Source organism: Oncorhynchus keta, chromosome 27, assembly GCF_023373465.1.
Source record: "Oncorhynchus keta strain PuntledgeMale-10-30-2019 chromosome 27, Oket_V2, whole genome shotgun sequence".
Classification (NCBI taxonomy): Eukaryota; Metazoa; Chordata; class Actinopteri; order Salmoniformes; family Salmonidae; genus Oncorhynchus; species Oncorhynchus keta.
Genome location: NC_068447.1, coordinates 12,170,995 through 12,192,901, shown reverse-complemented (window position 1 = coordinate 12,192,901; position 21,907 = coordinate 12,170,995). Strand labels below are relative to the sequence as shown.

At 44.5% G+C, this 21,907-nt stretch overlaps 1 protein-coding gene across 5 annotated transcripts in view; it reads right to left on the bottom strand.

Annotated features, from left to right (window-relative positions):
* Positions 1-21,907, bottom strand: part of LOC118360257 (inositol 1,4,5-trisphosphate receptor type 3-like) — a 75,499-nt gene that overhangs the window by 10,162 nt on the left and 43,430 nt on the right. For 4 of the 5 annotated variants that reach the window (XR_008082744.1, XM_052481675.1, XM_052481677.1 and 1 more), the window contains exons 18-42: positions 21,685-21,873; positions 18,423-18,674; positions 18,179-18,323; positions 17,880-18,021; positions 17,496-17,692; positions 17,238-17,358; positions 17,076-17,130; positions 14,660-14,825; positions 14,300-14,461; positions 12,216-12,290; positions 11,972-12,100; positions 11,659-11,781; positions 11,076-11,276; positions 10,579-10,830; positions 10,271-10,396; positions 9,780-9,905; positions 9,510-9,630; positions 8,514-8,695; positions 8,088-8,236; positions 7,799-7,907; positions 7,550-7,640; positions 7,228-7,403; positions 6,363-6,510; positions 5,999-6,141; positions 59-259 (exon numbers count right to left, since the gene is read on the bottom strand). Coding sequence is in view for 4 of the 5 variants with exons in the window: in XM_052481675.1 (XP_052337635.1) it covers positions 59-259; positions 5,999-6,141; positions 6,363-6,510; positions 7,228-7,403; positions 7,550-7,640; positions 7,799-7,907; positions 8,088-8,236; positions 8,514-8,695; positions 9,510-9,630; positions 9,780-9,905; positions 10,271-10,396; positions 10,579-10,830; positions 11,076-11,276; positions 11,659-11,781; positions 11,972-12,100; positions 12,216-12,290; positions 14,300-14,461; positions 14,660-14,825; positions 17,076-17,130; positions 17,238-17,358; positions 17,496-17,692; positions 17,880-18,021; positions 18,179-18,323; positions 18,423-18,674; positions 21,685-21,873 (3,781 nt within the window). In the remaining variant the exon portion in view is untranslated. The remainder of the gene's footprint in view (positions 1-58; positions 260-5,998; positions 6,142-6,362; positions 6,511-7,227; positions 7,404-7,549; positions 7,641-7,798; positions 7,908-8,087; positions 8,237-8,513; positions 8,696-9,509; positions 9,631-9,779; positions 9,906-10,270; positions 10,397-10,578; positions 10,831-11,075; positions 11,277-11,658; positions 11,782-11,971; positions 12,101-12,215; positions 12,291-14,299; positions 14,462-14,659; positions 14,826-17,075; positions 17,131-17,237; positions 17,359-17,495; positions 17,693-17,879; positions 18,022-18,178; positions 18,324-18,422; positions 18,675-21,684; positions 21,874-21,907) is intronic. The other variant, XM_052481678.1, reaches the window with a different exon arrangement.

Below are 21,907 nucleotides of genomic sequence, written 5' to 3'. Positions count from 1 at the left end.
AAGTATCTGTCTGAAGAAAAAAAAAACAATTCTGTCGAACTGTGTGCGATTATCTGACCTGGTTCTCGTGGCAGGGGCCCTGGCAGTACTCTGTGAGCGTCTCCAGGGTCTGGGTGATGAGGACCACGTTGCTCTCGTTAATGTAGAGGCCCAGCAGGCCCAGGCCTCCTGTGGTGCTGCCACACATGATGTCCAGAAACTGCAGTGTCTCACACACCAGGTTGTAGTTGGTCTTGTTGTTCTGGCAGCGCAGGAAGTTCTGGGAGGGAAAGGGAAGGATGGTCAGTCATGTTGGGTCGCTGGGTTAAACAGACCCTTTTCAGTCTCATCACCCGTAGCTACCTCATAGGTGAGTTTTGTATAATGACGACTGACTGTTTAGACCTCAGCAGAAAGTAAATTGCAGTAGTATCAGTAGTAGTAGTAGTATCAGTAGTAGTAGTAGTATCAGTAGTAGTAGTAGTAGTAGTATCAGTAGTAGTAGTAGTATCAGTAGTAGTAGTAGTATCAGTAGTAGTAGTAGTATCAGTAGTAGTAGTAGTATCAGTAGTAGTAGTAGTATCAGTAGTAGTAGTAGTATCAGTAGTAGTAGTAGTAGTAGTAGTAGTAGTAGTAGTAGTAGTATCAGTAGTAGTAGTAGTAGTAGTAGTAGTAGTAGTAGTAGTAGTCAGTAGTAGTAGTAGTAGTAGTAGTAGTCAGTAGTAGTAGTAGTAGTATCAGTAGTAGTAGTAGTAGTATCAGTAGTAGTAGTAGTAGTAGTAGCAGTAGCAGCAGTATCAGTAGTAACAGTAGTAGTAGTAGTAACAGTAGTAGTAGTAGTAGCAGTATCAGTAGTAACAGTAGTAGTAGTAGTAGCAGCAGTATCAGTAGTAACAGTAGTAACAGTAATAGTAGTAGCAGTATCAGTAGTAACAGTAGTAGTAGTAGTAACAGTAGTAGTAGTAGTAGCAGTATCAGTAGTAACAGTAGTAGTAGCAGTAGTAGCAGTATCAGTAGTAACAGTAGTAGCAACAGTATCAGTAGTAGTAGTAGTAACAGTAGTTGTAGCAGTAGTAGTAGTAATAGTAGCAGTATCAGTAGTAACAGTAGTAGTAGTAGTAACAGTAGTAGTAGTAGTAGCAGTATCAGCAGTATCAGTAGTAACAGTAGTAACAGTAATAGTAGTAGCAGTATCAGTAGTAACAGTAGTAGCAACAGTATCAGTAGTAGTAGTAGTAACAGTAGTAGTATCAGTAGTAGTAGTAATAGTAGCAGTATCAGTAGTAACAGTAGTAGTAACAGTAGTAGTAACAGTAGTAGCAACAGTATCAGTAGTAGTAGTAGTAGTATCAGTAGTAGTAGTAGTAGTATCAGTAGTAGTAGTAGTAGTATCAGTAGTAGTAGTAGTAGTAACAGTAGTAGTAGTAGCAGCAGTATCAGTAGTAACAGTAGTAGTAGTAGTAGCAGCAACAGTATATCAGTAGTAACAGTAATAGTAGTAGCAACAGTATCAGTAGTAGTAGTAGTAACAGTAGTTGTAGCAGTAGTAATAGTAGCAGTATCAGTAGTAACAGTAGTAGTAACAGTAGTAGTAGTAGCAACAGTATCAGTAGTAGTAGTAGCAGTAGTTGTAGCAGTAGTAGCAGCAGTAGTAGCAGTATCAGTAGTAGTAGTAGTAGTAGCAGTATCAGTAGTAGCAGCAGTAGTAGCAGTATCAGTAGTAGTAGTATCAGTATCAGTAGTAGCAGTATCAGTAGCAGTATCAGTAGTAGCAGCAGTAGTAGCAGTATCAGTAGTAGTAGTAGTATCAGTAGTAGCAGTATCAGTAGTAGTAGTAGCAGTAGTAACAGTAGTAGTAGTAGCAACAGTGTCAGTAGTAGTAGTAGTAACAGTAGTTGTAGCAGTAGTAGTAGTAGCAGTATCAGTAGTAGTAGTAGTAGCAGTATCAGTAGTAGCAGTATCAGTAGTAATAGTAGTAGTAGTAGCAGTAGTAGTATCAGTAGTAGCAGTATCAGTAGTATCAGTAGTAGCAGCAGTATCAGTAGTAGCAGCAGTATCAGTAGTAACAGTAGTAGTAGTATCAGTAGTAGTAGTAGTAGTAGTAGTAGTAGTAGTATCAGTAGTAGTAGTAGTAGTATCAGTAGTAGTAGTAGCAGCAGCAGTATCAGTAGTAGTAGTAGTATCAGTAGTAGTAGTAGTAGTATCAGTAGTAGTAGTAGCAGCAGCAGTATCAGTAGTAACAGTAGTAGTAGTAGTAACAGTAGTAGTAGTAGTAGTAGCAGTAGCAGTATCAGTAGTATCAGTAGTATCAGCAGTATCATTAGTAGCAGCAGTATCAGTAGTAACAGTAGTAATAGTAGTAGTAGTATCAGTAGTAGTAGTAGTAGTATCAGTAGTAGTAGTAGCAGCAGCAGTATCAGTAGTAACAGTAGTAGTAGTAGTAGTAGTAGTAGTAGTAGCAGCAGTATCAGTAGTAGTAGTAGTAGTATCAGTAGTAGTAGTAGCAGCAGCAGTATCAGTAGTAACAGTAGTAGTAGTAGTAACAGTAGTAGTAGTAGTAGCAGTATCAGTAGTAGTAGTAGTAGCAGCAGCAGTATCAGTAGTAACAGTAGTAGTAGTAACAGTAATAGTAGTAGTAGTAACAGTAATAGTAGTAGTAGTAACAGTAGTAGTAGTAGCAGTAGTAGTAGTAGTAGCAGTAGTAGCAGTATCAGTAGTAACAGTAGTAGTAGTAACAGTAGTAGTAGTAGTAGCAGCAGTATCAGTAGTAACAGTAGTAGTAGTAACAGTAACAGTAGTAGTAGCAGCAGTAGTAGCAGTATCAGTAGTAGTAGTAGCAGTAGTAACAGTAGTAGTAGTAGCAACAGTGTCAGTAGTAGTAGTAGCAGTAGTAGCAGTAGTAACAGTAGTTGTAGCAGTAGTAGCAGTAGCAGTATCAGTAGTAACAGTAATAGTAGTAGTAGTAACAGTTGTAGTAGTAGTAGCAGTAGTAGCAGTATCAGTAGTAACAGTAGTAGTAGTAGTAACAGTAGTAGTAGTAACAGTAGTAGCAGCAGTAGTAGCAGTATCAGTAGTAGCAGCAGTAGTAGCAGTATCAGTAGTAGTAGTAGTGTCAGTAGTAGCAGTATCAGTAGTAGTAGTAGCAGTAGTAACAGTAGTAGTAGCAGCAGCAGTATCAGTAGTAACAGTAGTAGTAGTAGTAACAGTAGTAGTAGCAGTATCAGTAGTAGTAGTAGTAGCAGTATCAGTAGTAGTAGTAGTAGTATCAGTAGTAGTAGTAGCAGTATCAGTAGTAGTAGTAGTAGTATCAGTAGTAGTAGTAGCAGCAGCAGTATTAGTAGTAGTAGTAGTAGTAGCAGCAGTATCAGTAGTAACAGTAGTAGTAGTAGTAACAGTAATAGTAGTAGTAGTAACAGTAATAGTAGTAGTAGTAACAGTAGTAGTAGTAGTAACAGTAGTAGTAGTAGTAACAGTACATTTTACATTTACATTTAAGTCATTTAGCAGACGCTCTTATCCAGAGCGACTTACAACCACAGAATACAGTAACACACGCTCAATAAAACCTTGAATATGAATAGACAACATCAGATACAGTTCAAATCTATCACTAGCTGGTAGGGAACTGGTAATAAAACCCGCTGTCTTTATAAATTATATTTGTTTTTACACAATACGTAAGGAACTATAAGGAAAATATTTGTCATGGATGACTGGCTAATAGCAACCAGAGCTTTGTCAGTGTCCAGTCCTTAAAGTCCTTCCCAATAGTTACTTAGATTTGAAAATATTAGCCAAACATAACACAATGTAAAGCTAACAATAAGTCCTGTAACAGTAGTAGTAGTAGTAACAGTAACAGTAATAGTAGTAGTAGTAACAGTAATAGTAGTAGTAGTAACAGTAGTAGTAGTAGTAGTAACAGTAATAGTAGTAGTAGTAACAGTAGTAGTAGTAGTAACAGTTGTAGTAGTATCAGTAGTAGCAGTATCAGTAGTAACAGTAGTAGTAGTAGTAACAGTAGTAGTAGTAGTAGTAACAGTAGTAGTAGTAGTAACAGTAATAGTAGTAGTAGTAACAGTAATAGTAGTAGTAGTAACAGTAACAGTAGTAGTAGTAGTAACAGTAGTAGTAGTAGTAACAGTTGTAGTAGTATCAGTAGTAGCAGTATCAGTAGTAACAGTAGTAGTAGTAGTAACAGTAGTAGCAGTATCAGTAGTAGTAACAGTGGTAGCAGTATCAGTAGTAACAGTAGTAGTAGTAGCAACAGTATCAGTAACAGTAGTAGTAACAGTAGTTGTAGCAGTAGTAACAGTAGTAGTAGCAGTATCAGTAGTAGTAGTAGTAACAGTAGTAGTAGTAGTAGTAATAGTAGTAGTATCAGTAGTAGTAGTAGTAGTAGTAGCAGTATCAGTAGTAATAGTAGCAGCAGTAGTATCAGTATCAGTAGCAGCAGTAGTAGTAGTAGTAGTAGTAGTAGTAGTAGTAGCAGTATCAGTAGTAGTAGCAGTATCAGTAGTAGCAGTAGTAACAGTCGTAGTAGTAGCAACAGTGTCAGTAGTAATAGTAGCAGTAGCAGCAGTAGTAGCAGTAGCAGTATCAGTAGTAGCAGTAGTAGCAGTATCAGTAGTAATAGTAGCAGTAGCAGCAGTAGTAGCAGTATCAGTAGCAGCAGTAGTAGTAGTAGTAGTAGTAGTAGTAGTAGTAGTAGTAGTAGTAGTAGTATCAGTAGTAGCAGTATCAGTAGTAGTAGTAGCAGTAGCAACAGTGTCAGTAGTAGTAGTAGCAGTAGTAACAGTAGTTGTAGCAGTAGTAGCAGTATCAGTAGTAACAGTAGTATCAGTAGTAACAGTATCAGTAGTAGTAGTAGTAACAGTCGTAGTATCAGTAGTAGCAGTATCAGTAGTAGCAGTAGTATCAGTAGTAGCAGTATCAGTAGTAGTAGTAGCAACAGTGTCAGTAGTAGTAGTAGCAGTAGTAACAGTAGTTGTAGCAGTAGTAGCAGTAGCAGTATCAGTAGTAGCAGTAGTAGCAGTATCAGTAGTAGCAGTATCAGTAGTAGCAGTATCAGTAGTATCAGTAGTAGCAGCAGTATCAGTAGTAGCAGCAGTATCAGTAGTAGTAGTAGTAGTAGCATCAGTAGTAGCAGCTGAAGTATCAGTAGCAATAGTAGTATCAGTTTCAGTATCAGTATTATCAATAGTAGTAGTAGCAGTAGCAGTATCTGTAGTAGTATCACTATCAGTAGTAGTAGCAGTATCTGTAGTTGTATCAGTATCGGTAGTAGTATCAGTAGTAGTAGTAGTATTATCAGTATCAGTAGTATCAGTAGTAGCAGCAGCACCAGTAGCAGAAACAGTCGTTGTAGTAACATTAGCAGTAGTAGTATCAGTAGAAGCAGTAGTCGTACTAGTAGCAGCACCAGTAACAGTAGTTGTAGCAGTAGTAGTAGTAGTAGTAACAGTAGTGGTAGTAGTAGTGGTAATAGTAGTAGTAGTAACAGTAGTAGTAGTGGTAGTAGATTTAGATGCAAGTGGCTGTTCCACTGGATGTCATAAGGTGTATGCACCAATTTGTAAGTCGCTCTGGATAAGAGCGTCTGCTAAATGACTTAAATGTAAATGTAAATGTAGTAGTAGTAACAGTAGTGGTAGTAGTAGTAACAGTGGTAGTAGCAGTAGTGGTAGTAGTAACAGTAGCATAAGTAGTAATGGTAGTAGTAGCCGTCTTAGTCGTATTGGTAGTAGTAGCAGTCTTAGTAGTAATGGTATTAGTGGTAGTAGTAGTAACAGTAGTAGTAGCAGTAACAGTAGTAGTAGCAGTCTTAGTAGTAATGGTAGTAGTAGTAACAGTAGTAGTAACAGTAGTAGTAGCAGTAACAGTAGTAGCGGTAGTAGGAGTAGTAATGGTAGTAGCAGTAACAGTAGTAGTGGTAGCAGAAGTAGTAATGGTAGTAACAGTAGTAGGAGTGGTAGCTGTTTCAGTGGAATCAGCTGTGCTTGTTCTGCCTCTCACCCACCTGTAGGTCCTGGTTGTGATTCTCACAGAGCAGCTGGAGGAAGCGGAGGATGGGTTTCATGATGATAACTGCAGGGCCCATCTCTGTCTCTTGCTGATCAGAGGCCGGGACAACGGAGCCAGGTAGAACCGACCCATCAGAGCCTGGCAGGAGACATACCAGGGAGGGAACCATGAACAAAGTGAAATGTAATATAATATATATAAGTGAAATACAATATACCCGTACCATATAGACTTACGTACAATACGTAGTCATTGACACACAATCATAGTTTTTTCTGTAAATTACAATAATTATTTCATAACCACGACAGTGGAAACCTGCATTTGACTATCTGAGATCAGAGTAGTGTCCCTCTCACCAGTCTGAAGGTCTTTGTTAGTCATCTCTCCCACGCTGACTGATACGTTGGCCTTGATGTCCATCTGAGCGTTTATCATCCGGTCGTGGAGGACCTTGAAGAATTTCTCTGACTTGTTGTCCCCCATCATCAGCTTGTAGAAGGAGTTCTGAAGAAAATCCACAAAAATGATCAGTGTGTTGCCCCCCTCCAGTAGTCCTAAGGCCATCTGGGTGCTCTCCTGTGTTATAGCCTACCTGTATCTCTGTGTTGCCCCCCTCCAGTAGTCCTAAGGCCATCTGTGTGCTCTCCTGTGTTATAGCCTACCTGTATCTCTGTGTTGCCCCCCTCCAGTAGTCCTAAGGCCATCTGGGTGCTCTCCTGTGTTATAGCCTACCTGTATCTCTGTGTTGCCCCCCTCCAGTAGTCCTAAGGCCATCTGGGTGCTCTCCTGTGTTAGAGCCTACCTGTATCTCTGTGTTGCCCCCTCCAGTAGTCCTAAGGCCATCTGGGTGCTCTCCTGTGTTATAGCCTACCTGTATCTCTGTGTTGCCCCCCTCCAGTAGTCCTAAGGCCATCTGTGTGCTCTCCTGTGTTATAGCCTACCTGTATCTCTGTGTTGCCCCCCTCCAGTAGTCCTAAGGCCATCTGGGTGCTCTCCTGTGTTATAGCCTACCTGTATCTCTGTGTTGCCCCCCTCCAGTAGTCCTAAGGCCATCTGTGTGCTCTCCTGTGTTATAGCCTACCTGTATCTCTGTGTTGCCCTCCTCCAGTAGTCCTAAGGCCATCTGGGTGCTCTCCTGTGTTATAGCCTACCTGTATCTCTGTGTTGCCCTCCTCCAGTAGTCCTAAGGCCATCTGGGTGCTCTCCTGTGTTATAGCCTACCTGTATCTCTGTGTTGCCCCCCTCCATCAGACATATGGCCATCTGGATGCTCTCCTGGAAAATCTTGTTGTTCTTGGTACTCATTATGAGGTCGGTGAAGAGCTTAGTCCCACCCTCCCTGTCCAGATGACACTGAACAGCAGCTACAGCCACCCAGTCCCTTTCCTGCTCAGCACCTAGACATACACATTAACTCATTAACACACACTGTAAACAGGAACACAGTATAAATAGGAACACAATCAGTATAGACATGCACATTAACACACTGTAAATAGGAACAGTCAGTAATAATCTTGTTCTATGCTGAATATAAACAAACCTGTTGCTCCAAGTTCAACCAGCTCTGACTTGTTGTTCTTCTTGTTGGTGAACAGGTAGTTCTGTAGCAGCACCTTCCTCAGTGCAATCCCCTTATTGATGAGAAATTCAGTCACAAAAAAACATGGTTAGATTCTTGCCCAAATAGTACCTCAATTACACACCTTCATAAAAAAGCTTTATTAAATGCACTCCGATATTCTACTGGTCAATCTACCAGACCTACACTGACTGGTCATTGAGTCTTCACCTTCTCGTCAAAGTCCAGTGTACGTATGAGCATCTCCTGCAGAATCCTCAGAACCTTGATACAGAGCTTCTCGTCGGAGTTCATCAGGGCTTTAGTGTGCTGAATCAGTCTGGGCCACAGGTACACAGTGACAATGTTAGACCTCCGCCAACTCTTACCAAGACTTGCTCCACTCTATTGAACTAAAACTATTCATTGGAATGCCCTTTAACTTAGCATTTGGAAAAATGTGTATCTGTAAATTCCACTGCGTTGGTAAATAAATACACCCTCCCCACCCTTGGCTTACTTTGAGATGAAGCCTCCTGATTCGCAGCGTTGCCGTGCATCCGTTCCCTCCAGGAAGAGGAGTTCAGGCTGCTGCAGGACGTCCACCAGAACAGACAGCTCTGCGTTCAACAGCGGCTTCAGACGCTCCTCCAGAGTCCCGATGATTTCCTGAACATGAATCAAATCTAGCTTTAATTTGACATTTTTATTATTAAAATATCAACACACAATACGATAAAAGATGGAGATAACATCAGTGTAGTGGAACAATGTTTACATCACAGGCAAACAGAGAGAAGGGACAGGGTTATAACCCCGTTGGGTCAAACACCAAACCCTCAAGAACAGTGAAGAAACAGAGAGACGGACTTTCTGTTGTGGCTATGGCTGAATAAAGTGATGGACACAGGAGGGGAATGGGAGCAGGGTGGATTATGGGTCCAACCTGCAGCTTCTCAATGACGTTCTTGTAGTCCCAGGGGTTGTTGGGGGCGGAGGGGCGGCTGGAGCGGGTGGAGCTCTTGTAGTTGGGGTTGGAGCGTGACAGAGAGTTGAGGGAACTGCTGCTCAGCATGGTGGTGATCTGAGACTCCAGGTCCAGGGGCAGGGATATGGAGCGGTTCTTCGCTGCACACATAAGATTGGAGAAAGTCATCATTAAGATCAAGGCAGTTAACCTACCATTCAAACGATGTAGAGCAATCTTAAGTTATATCTACAAACCTTTATTTAAACTAGGCAAGTCAGTTAAGAACAAATTCTTATTTACAATGACAGCCTAGGAACGGTAGGTTAACTGCCTTGTTCAGTGGCAGAACGACAGATTTTTACCTTGTCAGCTCGGGGATTCGATCTTGTAACCTTTCGATTACTAGTCCAACGCTCTAACCACTAGGCTACCTGCCGCCCCCCGACTTAATTTGACCTTGTGTGTCTAGGCCCTGTATGGCCCTGACTGTAGCCCACCTCTGGGCCCTGTATGGTCCTGACTGTAGCCCACCTCTGGGCCCTGTATGCCCCTGAATGTAGCCCACCTCTGGGCCCTGTAGCCCCCTGACTGTAGCCCACCTCTGGGCCCTGTATGGCCCTGACTGTAGCCCACCTCTGGGCCCTGTATGCCCCTGACTGTAGCCCACCTCTGGGCCCTGTATGGCCCTGACTGTATCCCACCTCTGGGCCCTGTATGCCCCTGACTGTAGCCCACCTCTGGGCCCTGTACCTAGGGCCCACCCCACCTCTGGGCTGGCCCTGTATCTGGGCCCTGACTGTAGCCCACCTCTGGGCCCTGTATGCCCCTGACTGTAGCCCACCTCTGGGCCCTGTATGGCCCTGACTGTATCCCACCTCTGGGCCTTTTATGGCCCTGACTGTAGCCCACCTCTGGGCCCTGTATGCCCCTGACTGTAGCCCACCTCTGGGCCCTGCAGTAGGTCCGTCTCACCTGTCAGAGCCAGGGTACGGATGCAGGTCTCCACCAGGCCTCTGTGTTGCTGCTGCAGCCAGGGACATTCCAGCAGACGCATGCTAGACTGGAGCAGCTGTGTTACTGTGGTGTGGTGGGTCTGGTTAAAGGCACAGAGGATATCAGAGTCACACAATGAGAATTCATTACACTTCCTGACTACACAAACACTGTAAGACAATACACAGGCTCTACAGTAAACGTTATATCATGACAAAGCCTCTAAGTAGGCAGCAGCAGTGTGCTGACCTGTAGAGAGGTGCTGTTTTCAGAGAAGGGGGAGCTGAAGAAGGCATTGATGGTGTCAAACACCACGTTGATGATGTACTTCTCCAGGATCGGGTCAGTCAGACGCTTCTCTCTCTTGTTACACACCTAGAGGGATTAGAGAGGACAAGAACTATAGATGAAAGGCCGGGGTCACTTTACCCAAAGACCCACGGGTCAGGTCAGGCAGTATGACCCTGCTAGGGCCCTCTGTTTCACGCCATCATGGGACATGCCTGCATTTGAACCTTTTTATTTAAAGCTTTTTCATCAAACTGTCCCCTTGTCTTTTTTATGTCAGTTGGTCCAGCTCCATCCTCAGACAATCACTTTCATGTTTGATGTAATTCTCATTTCTGGAAAAGGCTTAAAATACAGGATACAATCTTGCCGTGTCATGTGATTGCGCAAAACACAGAGAGGATGAGACTTGTGGGTGAGAGTGGTCCCATTGATTGGGGAGTGAGACTTACCCTGGCCATGTCCACAATGAAGTCCTCAAACAGTTTCCAGATGTGGTTGCTGGTGTAAATCTCCTTCATCTCTACCTCTGTGTCTACGTAGCAGTGATTCACAAAGTTCACATAGGCAACCTTCACCTGAGGAACACACACACACACAGCTGGGTCAGCCGTCTTTACATTTTGTAATGATAATGTTAACATTACCTTAGCAGGTATATGTCCACAGATCATTACATGCTGCTGTGTTTTTTTTTCTAAATGAGGATAATATAGGCTACTAACTAATTAATTATATGCCTGTTCCATTTGAGACATACCTCTGTGATACAGTCCTCGTGTGTGACCACTCTCACCACGTCCTCTAGGGGCAGCAGCGAGGTACATTTGATCTCTGTGTAAACGTTCTTTCCCTCAGCGCAGGCAGATAGCAGCTCCACCAGAGAGATGTGGTAGCGCAGGGGGCTGTGCTCCTGAACCCCCTCCCTGGACTCTGCCATCAGCTCCAGCATGGTGGAAAATGATGCCTTGTCATTATAAAACACCACCACATCCTCACCGGCGTTGGTTAACTAGAGGGGAGACAACCACACCGTGTGAGATGAACAGTTACGTCATTATCGATGTGATTCATGTGGCTGGATGTGGTTCATCTGTTATTTTAGTAGCGTTTCACACCCAAACTTTGGATTGTGAAACAGACTAGACAAGATAAACATGGAAAAAAACTTCAGCATTATTTACAACTTTTAGAGGTTGATTCCATACCAATTAAAAAGTCAAGGTTAACAATGCATTGTGGGGGAAGGTTCCTTACCTCAGTCATGATCATGTCCTGACACTTCTTCACATACTTCCCCTCGGCCTTGATGATGGTGTGCAGGAAGTTGAGGTACTGGACGTGGCGTCCGTGAGTGGCCAGGCAGTGGACGAAGTGCTGCAGCACGTTCTCACTGATCTCTGTACACAGTTGGTAGTTATTACTGAAGATGTGCTGAACCGTCTCAGCCTCCATGAGCTGGAGGGAGAGAAGGAAGAGGGAGAGAGGGGAAGGGGGAGAGAGAAAGAGAAACAGGTGAAGGGAGAGAGCGAGGGAGAAAGGGGGAGAGAGAAAGAGAGAGCGAGTGAGAGAGGGGAAGGAAGGAACAGAGAGAAAGAGGGGAGAGGGAATGGGGAGAGGGGGAAAGGGGAGAGAAATGGGGAAGGGAGAGAGGGAGCAAGAGGATGAGAAGGAAGGGGAAGAGAGGGAGAGAAGGGGGAGAAGAGAGGGAGAGAAGGGGGAGAAGGGAGAGAGAGAGGGAAAGGGAGAGAGGGAAAGGGGGAGAGATGGTTCATTATTATGTCTGATGAGAATAGGATGGATGGAAGTGGAAAACAACATGGTGTGTGAATTCACTCACTCCTGGGTTCAGGAAGAGGCTGAGGTTCTTATGAAGCAGCACCTGGTTCTCCAGGTTCCCCATGCAGAACTTCTGCAGGAACAGGTGAGTGCACCTGATGATCCCTTGCATCTTGGTGTCATGCTGAGAACCAGGAAAGTGTGTGTGAGTGAGAGAGAGAGAGAGAGAGAGAGAGAGAGGTCATGTTATTTAGGGTGGGTTTAAATAACAACACCGGGATGTTTTAGTAGATATGTTAGTAAATGACTTAAATGTAAATGTATTGGACTATGTGTTTTGTTGTCAGTGTGGGGGTAAGGCACCGTTCACGTACATCACTCACCTGATCATATGACACCTGCAGCAGGTCCAGCATCACTTTGTGGGCTCCCATGTTCTTCAGGAGCCTCTGCTGCTTCTTCCACACCCCCGTGCTGCACATCTTATTCAGACGCTCCATGATCTGGAGGAAACAGAATGTCTTCAGAAATACAGCCCAACACTACTCTGCGGGGACTATGGGACATGCTAACCTGGGTGAAGGAAAACGTGACAGCTCCAATGGAAAAGATACACACCTCTCTGACTTTCTGGTAGTTCTCATTGCTCTTATCCAACTGCTCTTTCTTCAGGGTCACATCCTCTAAGTCCATCTAAAAGGCAATCAGAAGTCCTGTTAGCACGGTGTTAGTTCCTACACTAAGTGCTGTTAGCACGGTGTTAGTTCCTACACTAAGTGCTGTTAGCACGGTGTTAGTTCCTACACTAAGTGCTGTTAGCACGGTGTTAGCACGGTGTTAGTTCCTACACTAAGTGCTGTTAGCACGGTGTTAGTTCCTACACTAAGTGCTGTTAGCACGGTGTTAGTTCCTACACTAAGTGCTGTTAGCACGGTGTTAGTTCCTACACTAAGTGCTGTTGGCATGGTATTAGCAAGGTGTTAGTTCCTACACTAAGTGCTGTTAGCACGGTGTTAGTTCCTACACTAAGTGCTGTTAGCACGGTGTTAGTTCCTACACTAAGTGCTGTTAGCACGGTGTTAGTTCCTACACTAAGTGCTGTTAGCACGGTGTTAGTTCCTACACTAAGTGCTGTTAGCACGGTGTTAGTTCCTACACTAAGTGCTGTTAGCAAGGTGTTAGTTCCTACACTAAGTGCTGTTAGCACGGTGTTAGTTCCTACACTAAGTGCTGTTAGCACGGTGTTAGTTCCTACACTAAGTGCTGTTAGCACGGTGTTAGTTCCTACACTAAGTGCTGTTAGCACGGTGTTAGTTCCTACACTAAGTGCTGTTAGCACGGTGTTAGTTTCTACACTAAGTGCTGTTAGCACGGTGTTAGTTCCTACACTAAGTGCTGTTAGCACGGTGTTAGTTTCTACACTAAGTGCTGTTAGCACGGTGTTAGTTCCTACACTAAGTGCTGTTAGCACGGTGTTAGTTTCTACACTAAGTGCTGTTAGCACGGTGTTAGTTCCTACACTAAGTGCTGTTAGCATGGTGTTAGTTCCTACACTAAGTGCTGTTAGCACGGTGTTAGTTCCTACACTAAGTGCTGTTAGCACGGTGTTAGTTTCTACACTAAGTCCTGTTAGCACGGTGTTAGTTCCTACACTAAGTGCTGTTAGCACGGTGTTAGTTTCTACACTAAGTGCTGTTAGCACGGTGTTAGTTCCTACACTAAGTGCTGTTAGCACGGTGTTAGTTTCTACACTAAGTGCTGTTAGCAAGGTGTTAGTTCCTACACTAAGTGCTGTTGGCATGGTATTAGTTCCTACACTAAGTGCTGTTAGCACGGTGTTAGTTCCTACACTAAGTGATGTTAGCAAGGTGTTAGTTCCTACACTAAGTGCTGTTAGCACGGTGTTAGTTCCTACACTAAGTGCTGTTAGCACGGTGTTAGTTTCTACACTAAGTGCTGTTAGCACGGTGTTAGTTCCTACACTAAGTGCTGTTAGCACGGTGTTAGCATGGTGTTAGTTCCTACACTAAGTGCTGTTAGCACGGTGTTAGTTCCTACACTAAGTGCTGTTAGCACGGTGTTAGTTCCTACACTAAGTGCTGTTAGCACGGTGTTAGTTCCTACACTAAGTGCTGTTAGCACGGTGTTAGTTCCTACACTAAGTGCTGTTAGCACGGTGTTAGTTTCTACACTAAGTGCTGTTAGCACGGTGTTAGTTCCTACACTAAGTGCTGTTAGCACGGTGTTAGTTTCTACACTAAGTGCTGTTAGCACGGTGTTAGTTCCTACACTAAGTGCTGTTAGCACGGTGTTAGTTCCTACACTAAGTGCCGTTAGCACGGTGTTAGTTCCTACACTAAGTGCCGTTAGCACGGTGTTAGTTCCTACACTAAGTGCCGTTAGCACGGTGTTAGTTCCTACACTAAGTGCTGTTAGCACGGTGTTAGTTCCAACACTAAGTGCTGTTAGCACGGTGTTAGTTCCTACACTAAGTGCTGTTAGCACGGTGTTAGCATGGTGTTAGTTCCTACACTAAGTGCTGTTAGCATGGTGTTAGTTTCTACACTAAGTGCTGTTAGCACGGTGTTAGTTTCTACACTAAGTGCTGTTAGCACGGTGTTAGTTCCAACACTAAGTGCTGTTAGCACGGTGTTAGTTCCTACACTGGTAATAATAGAGTTTCTTCAATCTAAAGCCCTCACCTCTACATTTTCATTTTTGTCCTTCTTCCCCTCCCCTCCTCCAGAGCCGTTCTTCTTGTCCACCCAGAGCTCAGACTTCTCCACCATGGTGCGGAGAAGGTCAAGGTCACTCTTTATCAGCTTGTAGTTATCAACATCCTGCCCCGAGATCAACAACTGGACCTGAGGACAACATGGAGAGAATTTCAAAGAGACCAGGAAACAAAGATAGCAAGAATATATAGATAATGTATAAGAACGAGATGGCAATTGAGTACTTGACGAAACTGTACCAAGTTTATATTGGAGTGCAGGTCATTATTGTTGGTTTATTATTTGTTTGCCTTCAGTGATTTCATCATTTTGAATTGATCTCCTTACCTGTTTAAAGGTGTGCAGCACCTCCTGTCTCTGGCTGAAGTGCTTGAAGAGCAGCTGGAGGGCCCCAGACACCAGTGGAGGGTAATCATGCATGGTGAGGTGGATCAACACCCTCAAGAACATTCGACCTCCCTCATCATCCACCTCTAGTATGCTGTTCCCCTTCCTGATAGGAGGACACAGTCACGGGTTAGCATGCTGTTACCCTTCCTGACAGGAGAACACAGTCACGGGTTAGCATGCTGTTCCCCTTCCTGACAGGAGAACACAGTCACGGGTTAGCATGCTGTTCCCCTTCCTGACAAGAGGACACAGTCACGGGTTAGCATGCTGTTCCCCTTCCTGACAAGAGGACACAGTCACGGGTTAGCATGCTGTTACCCTTCCTGACAAGAGGACACAGTCACGGGTTAGCATGCTGTTACCCTTCCTGACAAGAGGACACAGTCACGGGTTAGCATGCTGTTCCCCTTCCTGATAGGAGAACACAGTCACGGGTTAGCATGCTGTTACCCTTCCTGATAGGAGGACACAGTCACGGGTTAGCATGCTGTTACCCTTCCTGACAAGAGGACACAGTCACGGGTTAGCATGCTGTTACCCTTCCTGACAAGAGGACACAGTCACGGGTTAGCATGCTGTTACCCTTCCTGACAAGAGGACACAGTCACGGGTTAGCATGCTGTTCCCCTTCCTGATAGGAGAACACAGTCACGGGTTAGCATGCTGTTACCCTTCCTGATAGGAGAACACAGTCACAGGTTAGCATGCTGTTACCCTTCCTGATAGGAGGACACAGTCACGGGTTAGCATGCTGTTCCCCTTCCTGACAGGAGAACACAGTCACGGGTTAGCATGCTGTTACCCTTCCTGACAAGAGGACACAGTCACGGGTTAGCATGCTGTTACCCTTCCTAACAGGAGAACACAGTCACAGGTTAGCATGCTGTTACCCTTCCTAACAGGAGAACACAGTCACGGGTTAGCATGCTGTTACCCTTCCTGATAGGAGGACACAGTCACGGGTTAGCATGCTGTTACCCTTCCTGACAAGAGGACACAGTCACGGGTTAGCATGCTGTTACCCTTCCTGACAAGAGGACACAGTCACGGGTTAGCATGCTGTTACCCTTCCTGACAAGAGGACACAGTCACGGGTTAGCATGCTGTTACCCTTCCTGACAAGAGGACACAGTCACGGGTTAGCATGCTGTTACCCTTCCTGACAAGAGGACACAGTCACGGGTTAGCATGCTGTTCCCCTTCCTGATAGGAGAACACAGTCACGGGTTAGCATGCTGTTACCCTTCCTGATAGGAGAACACAGTCACGGGTTAGCATGCTGTTCCCCTTCCTGACAGGAGAACACAGTCACGGGTTAGCATGCTGTTACCCTTCCTGATAGGAGGACACAGTCACGGGTTAGCATGCTGTTACCCTTCCTGACAGGAGAACACAGTCACAGGTTAGCATGCTGTTACCCTTCCTGACAGGAGAACACAGTCACGGGTTAGCATGCTGTTACCCTTCCTGACAAGAGGACACAGTCACGGGTTAGCATGCTGTTACCCTTCCTGACAGGAGAACACAGTCACGGGTTAGCATGCTGTTCCCCTTCCTGATAGGAGGACACAGTCACAGGTTAGCATGCTGTTCCCCTTCCTGATAGGAGAACACAGTCACAGGTTAGCATGCTGTTCCCCTTCCTGATAGGAGAACACAGTCACAGGTTAGCATGCTGTTACCCTTCCTGATAGGAGGACACAGTCACGGGTTAGCATGCTGTTCCCCTTCCTGATAGGAGGACACAGTCACAGGTTAGCATGCTGTTACCCTTCCTGATAGGAGGACACAGTCACAGGTTAGCATGCTGTTACCCTTCCTGACAAGAGGACACAGTCACGGGTTAGCATGCTGTTACCCTTCCTGATAGGAGGACACAGTCACGGGTTAGCATGCTGTTACCCTTCCTGACAGGAGGACACAGTCACGGGTTAGCATGCTGTTACCCTTCCTGATAGGAGGACACAGTCACGGGTTAGCATGCTGTTACCCTTCCTGACAGGAGGACACAGTCACGGGTTAGCATGCTGTTACCCTTCCTGATAGGAGGACACAGTCACGGGTTAGCATGCTGTTACCCTTCCTGACAAGAGGACACAGTCACGAGTTAGCATGCTGTTCCCCTTCCTGACAAGAGGACATAGTCATGGGTTAGTATGTGCTCCTCTGTATCTCAGTTGGTAGCGCATGGCTCTTGCAATACCAAGATTGTGGTTTCAATTCCCGGGACTGCCCATATGTAAAATGTATGCACGCATGAATGTAAGTCGCTTTGAATAAAGGCATCTGCTAAATGACTTATTATTATAACAACAACACATGTTCTGGAGAAGGAATTCTGTAGTGAACCTACCCCACACCAAACATGGCCTCTGCCTGATCTCCTATGTGCTGCAGGTTGATGGTGGCTGTTTAAAGACAGAGTTAAGGATGTGATTTATTGAGGTGGAGAGAAGCTGTTCAAAGAGGAATAATGTAGACAGCAATGGGTCCCTTAAAATAGCCACTGCACTACCTGCTTGCTCCATTGACGTTGTAGCATCGGCATCTGCCATGGGATAAACATCAACAAACTCCTTCTTGAAGACAGACAGCAGGAAGGAGAGCCGGTAGTCCAAGCGGACATTCAGGATAAACTGAAGATCAACAAGAGAAAGAAAGAACAGCGCTTAGCATTAAAAGGGATACATGAAGGGCTATGACTTGTTTTCCATTACAAGCATAAACACAACCCTATGAGAAGATGTCGTAGCTTCCAGTAGGTTTATCCAACCTGCAGGATTTCCAGTATTTTCAACTTGGTGTCCATGACGGTGATGTCCTGTTTGCCGATGCTGTCCTTGCTGCGGTTCGGTCCTTCTATAATGGAAACAGTCCTCCCTGGACCTCCAAACATGGACTGTTTCCTGGTCAGTACCATGGTGGACATCATCTGGCCCACGCCATGGATGGAACGCTTCATGTTCTTTCCTAAAACACAGAATGGGAGATGTAAAGAACCCCGAAACCACTTCATTATTACGGAGATGGTGAAAAGCATTGAGGAAACCCGAATATGAACGTCAGTTGTACCGTCAGTTTTGTTTTTCATAAAATGTGTGGTAATTCTCCCCTAATACTGTTGAATGCAGAGAATAGGTGTTTCTTATCCTCTTACCACTGCCATCGTCCTGGAGCACAGGGTGAAGGGAAGGGTTGGGAATACAGTCAATGATTCCCAGAAGAGTGCGTGTCAACCTCAGCAGCTCAAAGAAACTGTAGAAGCCGAAGTAGATGAGGTGTCTGGCCAGGCTCACCACCTGAGGGGACAGAACATTCTAGCAGTTATCATTCTAGCAGTTATCATTCTAAAGTGGTAGCGAGCCAGAGAGTTCTTGTACCATTACCAAACATAGGTGTTTTTGAGGTATTCACAGTATTGTTAAATGGTAATAGGAATAAGGAGGGAATTGACACCTCATAGGTGAGTTTGTTCTTCTCCTCGTCAGCGAAGGGCAGGTCGTCATTGAGGACGTTGTTGAGGTACTCCTCCATGAACACCATGGTGTTGGCAAACTTGTTCTTCTTATTGTCCCGCAAGTCATCCATGTTGGAATCATAACTAAGCAAGGGAAGAGATAAAGAAATACACAGCCTTAGTTCAACTGTACCTCAATGTGCACAATGGAATGTTCTGGGAAAAAAATGCTTGAAGTCTCACTCTTTAATTGTGATGGAGGTTGGGATCTCTGTCCACAGACGTGCAAACTTGACTGGGGTCACCAGCTCCTGAGGGTCTCGGTCGACGTGCGTGTGCAGCATGAGTCTGCAGAAGGAGGCTCTGAGGTCAAAGGGCAGCGTCTCGTCCATCATACACAGGAAGATGAGTTCCACATCCAGCTGCTTAGAGATCTCACCTATGGCCAGGTACTGGCGGTCCAGACATATCCGAGCATACAGCTTCAGCTGGTACCTGCAGGGACAAAGGGGAAGGTTTGAGAATGAAGCATACACAAGACTTCATCAAAGTAGGTCACAGGGTTGAAATACTTCAGATTAGTACAATTTCATGTTCACATGACCTTTAGTAACAGTACATTCCCATATCTAGACATAAGGGAAGGGGTGCAACTTTCACTTTCACAGTGGACTCCCACAGTATGAAATTGCATTTTTGTCCTCCCCCCAGTTTTATCATTGCACTGTGATACAAAACAAGGCACCGGTGTGCTTTAGGACCATGCGGATACCTCAGAGAGGTCAGGTAGGCAAAGCTGGTGTATAGGACCAGCATGGGAGGGATGAACAGCGGCTGTCTGTTACGCTCTTTCAATGAGTTGTGAATGCAAGCAGAGCAGAAACTGGCTACTCTTTAGTTGACTGACCTAGCGGGCAAGGTAACTGCTGTTTGACAGGAGGAGGGGGGAGTATTTATTCCCAGTGCTGAGCTATTAGTGTAACTGACATGTTACGTTAGCTAATGTTTCATTCCCTCTCGACTGAAGTGAATGAACTACTAGCTACCATAGCCAGTTGAGCTCTAGCTAGCCTCTAACTATCTGTCAGGTAGCAGTATCTATTATTATTATATATATTATAGCTCGCGTGTATGGAAATGTTTTGTAGCCTTTGTTTTGTCCCATTTCAACAGAAGTCAATTTGATGATGTACCATTAGCTAGAGCTAGCCAAAAGTTGGCAAACGCCAACTAGTTCACTAACCGTAGCTGTTTTTTTTTTGTCTCAATCCACACTAGGCCACACTAGGCAAAATGATTGAAAACCGATATTGTATTTGTTTTTTTCAGCGCAATGTGAGTTTTTATTAGTCAGTATAGCAATGTAGCTTTATTGATCTGTCAGTTTCCCCTAATTAATTCACTACTTCTCCCACTGACACGGTATAAACAGCTGTACAGGCTTCACTGTCATGGTGCGCAGTCAATACACAACACTATGCTCATAATGTCTTAGCAGGATCAGACAGCCAGGGAAGACCAGTCTACGGAGCTCAGGTGAATTTTGCTGTATATTATAACAATCAGCGAATAGATACAAAGTTCCATCTCGAGTTGATGGCTACAGTCTGGGATCAGGGAATAATGGTAATTTCAATTATTTAACCATTTGTATTCTTGGATAATACAATGTATAAATGTACACCTAGGTAATTCTTTGTCATGCCTCATCTGGGCAGGATCAGATGGTGACAGGGGTCTCAGGGTCAGGCAGTCAGGGAAGACCAGTCTGTGATGGCGCTGAGGTGAACTTTTGCAGATACAGTTTGTTGAAACTATTTTAAGGCAGTCTGACAAACCTCTAAAGTTGACTTCCAAACTGTATCGAGGGTTGAGAGGCTTTTCGCAATGAGACAAAACAAAAATGTAAGGAAGATCTGGGAGACACTTGATGATGATGAATGGATACAGTTTGAATGCCCCGTCATGTTCATATAATCTCAGACATAAAGTACTGCAGTTTGAGAACATACTATATGCCAGCGTGAGTGAATATCACGCACTCAGAAATGTCATTCTGCTGGAGGTGTAAAACACACAAAGGGGGACATATTTGCGTATGTTATGGTCTTGTGAAGGCTGGCTGAATTCTGGCAAAGAGTGTGTTCTTTTATCTCCGCATGTCTACAGATTCTCCCTTCACTCGGTTTTTCTTTGCTTGGAAATGTTGATACTGGAGACATATCAGAAGAAACTATGTAACCTAGAATTTATAGCAGCTAAGAAATGCATTGCCATTAAGTGGAAGGATGGAAGAAATGTCAAGTTATGCATCACTAGATTTATTACAAGATTAAGGGTATACTGGGCAACTTAAACAAGGTCTAAAACCCTTATATAGAATACTGCGTGACAAAATAAGTCTGTATTGAAAACGTGCCCATGTCAAAGGAGAGAACTATTTAGGCAACCCCTAGCTGCTGGGGTGCTCAGTCCTGGCCCTGGGGGTCTGCCGTACTGTTGGCTACTGGGGTGCTCAGTCCTGGCCCTGGGGGTCTGCCGTACTGTTGGTTGTCACTCTGGCCTTGGCCTAACACATCTGAAAACAATAACGATTGTTTCACTAAGCTCCTTAAGCAGAGTGAGGTTGGGTTGGGTTGGGTCGCTACAGGGCCGTGGACCTCTAGCGGCAGGACGGGGGTGACCCAGCTATAGTGTGCAAGTAAGAAGAGTTCTACATTCTACAGGCCTATGATATGAATTATATGGAGGATGGAGTGTTTCTGTGTGATAATGTGTATGAGTGTTTGTTTCCCCAAACTTTCCCTTGAGTGGGCTGGCTGGGCGTTCTGGCTGAAAGTTGATATTGTAACGATGTGAGCTGAGAGTCGGGAAGCAAGTTCAGGGAGGGAGTGATTTAATAAATAAATGAAGCAAACCCGTAACACAAACAACGCACAGACATGACCCAGGAACAGAAACAATGACACCTGGGGAAGGAAGGAACCCGAAGGGAGTGACATATATAGGGCAGGTAATCAAGGAGGTGACTCGCGGGTGTTTATCATAATGAGCAGCCTGGTGACCTAGAGGTCGGAGAGGGAGCACGCGTGACAGACATAGAGGATGTCTTTGTACTTTTATTTGTAAGAGTTGTTCATTTGTTAGGTTATTGGTTAAAAGGTACAACACAATATTAATTATTGAATTATCATGGATCTAGTTCAGTCTTTATCAATCACTTAAACAATATGTAATAACGATCTCTTACCCAGCTTGATGACTGGGGGCATTTTGCTTACTTCATGTTGTTCTACATAGAGACGGCTAGAAGGGTCATGGGTCATATTATATTGTGTAGAAATGCAGAAAATAAGCTTTAGATGCCCCACAAAAATGGGAGACCCACCCAGACCCCCCCCGCCAACTTATCCCCCCCACTTCTAAAACAAAAGTTGCGCCCACTGATGTTAGATGCGTAGTCTCCTTTAGGATAAATAATTAATTAATGAATAAATCCATCTACCTATAGTATCTGAGCACGTTCTCGTCATGGGCGTTCCCCTGTCTGGCCTCCTGGGCTAGTTGTCTGATGCCCTTCTCTTGCTTCTCATTGGTCTTGTCAGTCCAGACCAGCCACACCTCATCATCGTCAGCATACTCCTCCATGCCCATGAATTCAGTGGCATGGGGCATCTCTTTGGGCACGCGCCGTCTGCATGGGCAAACACATTAGATCATGAACACTC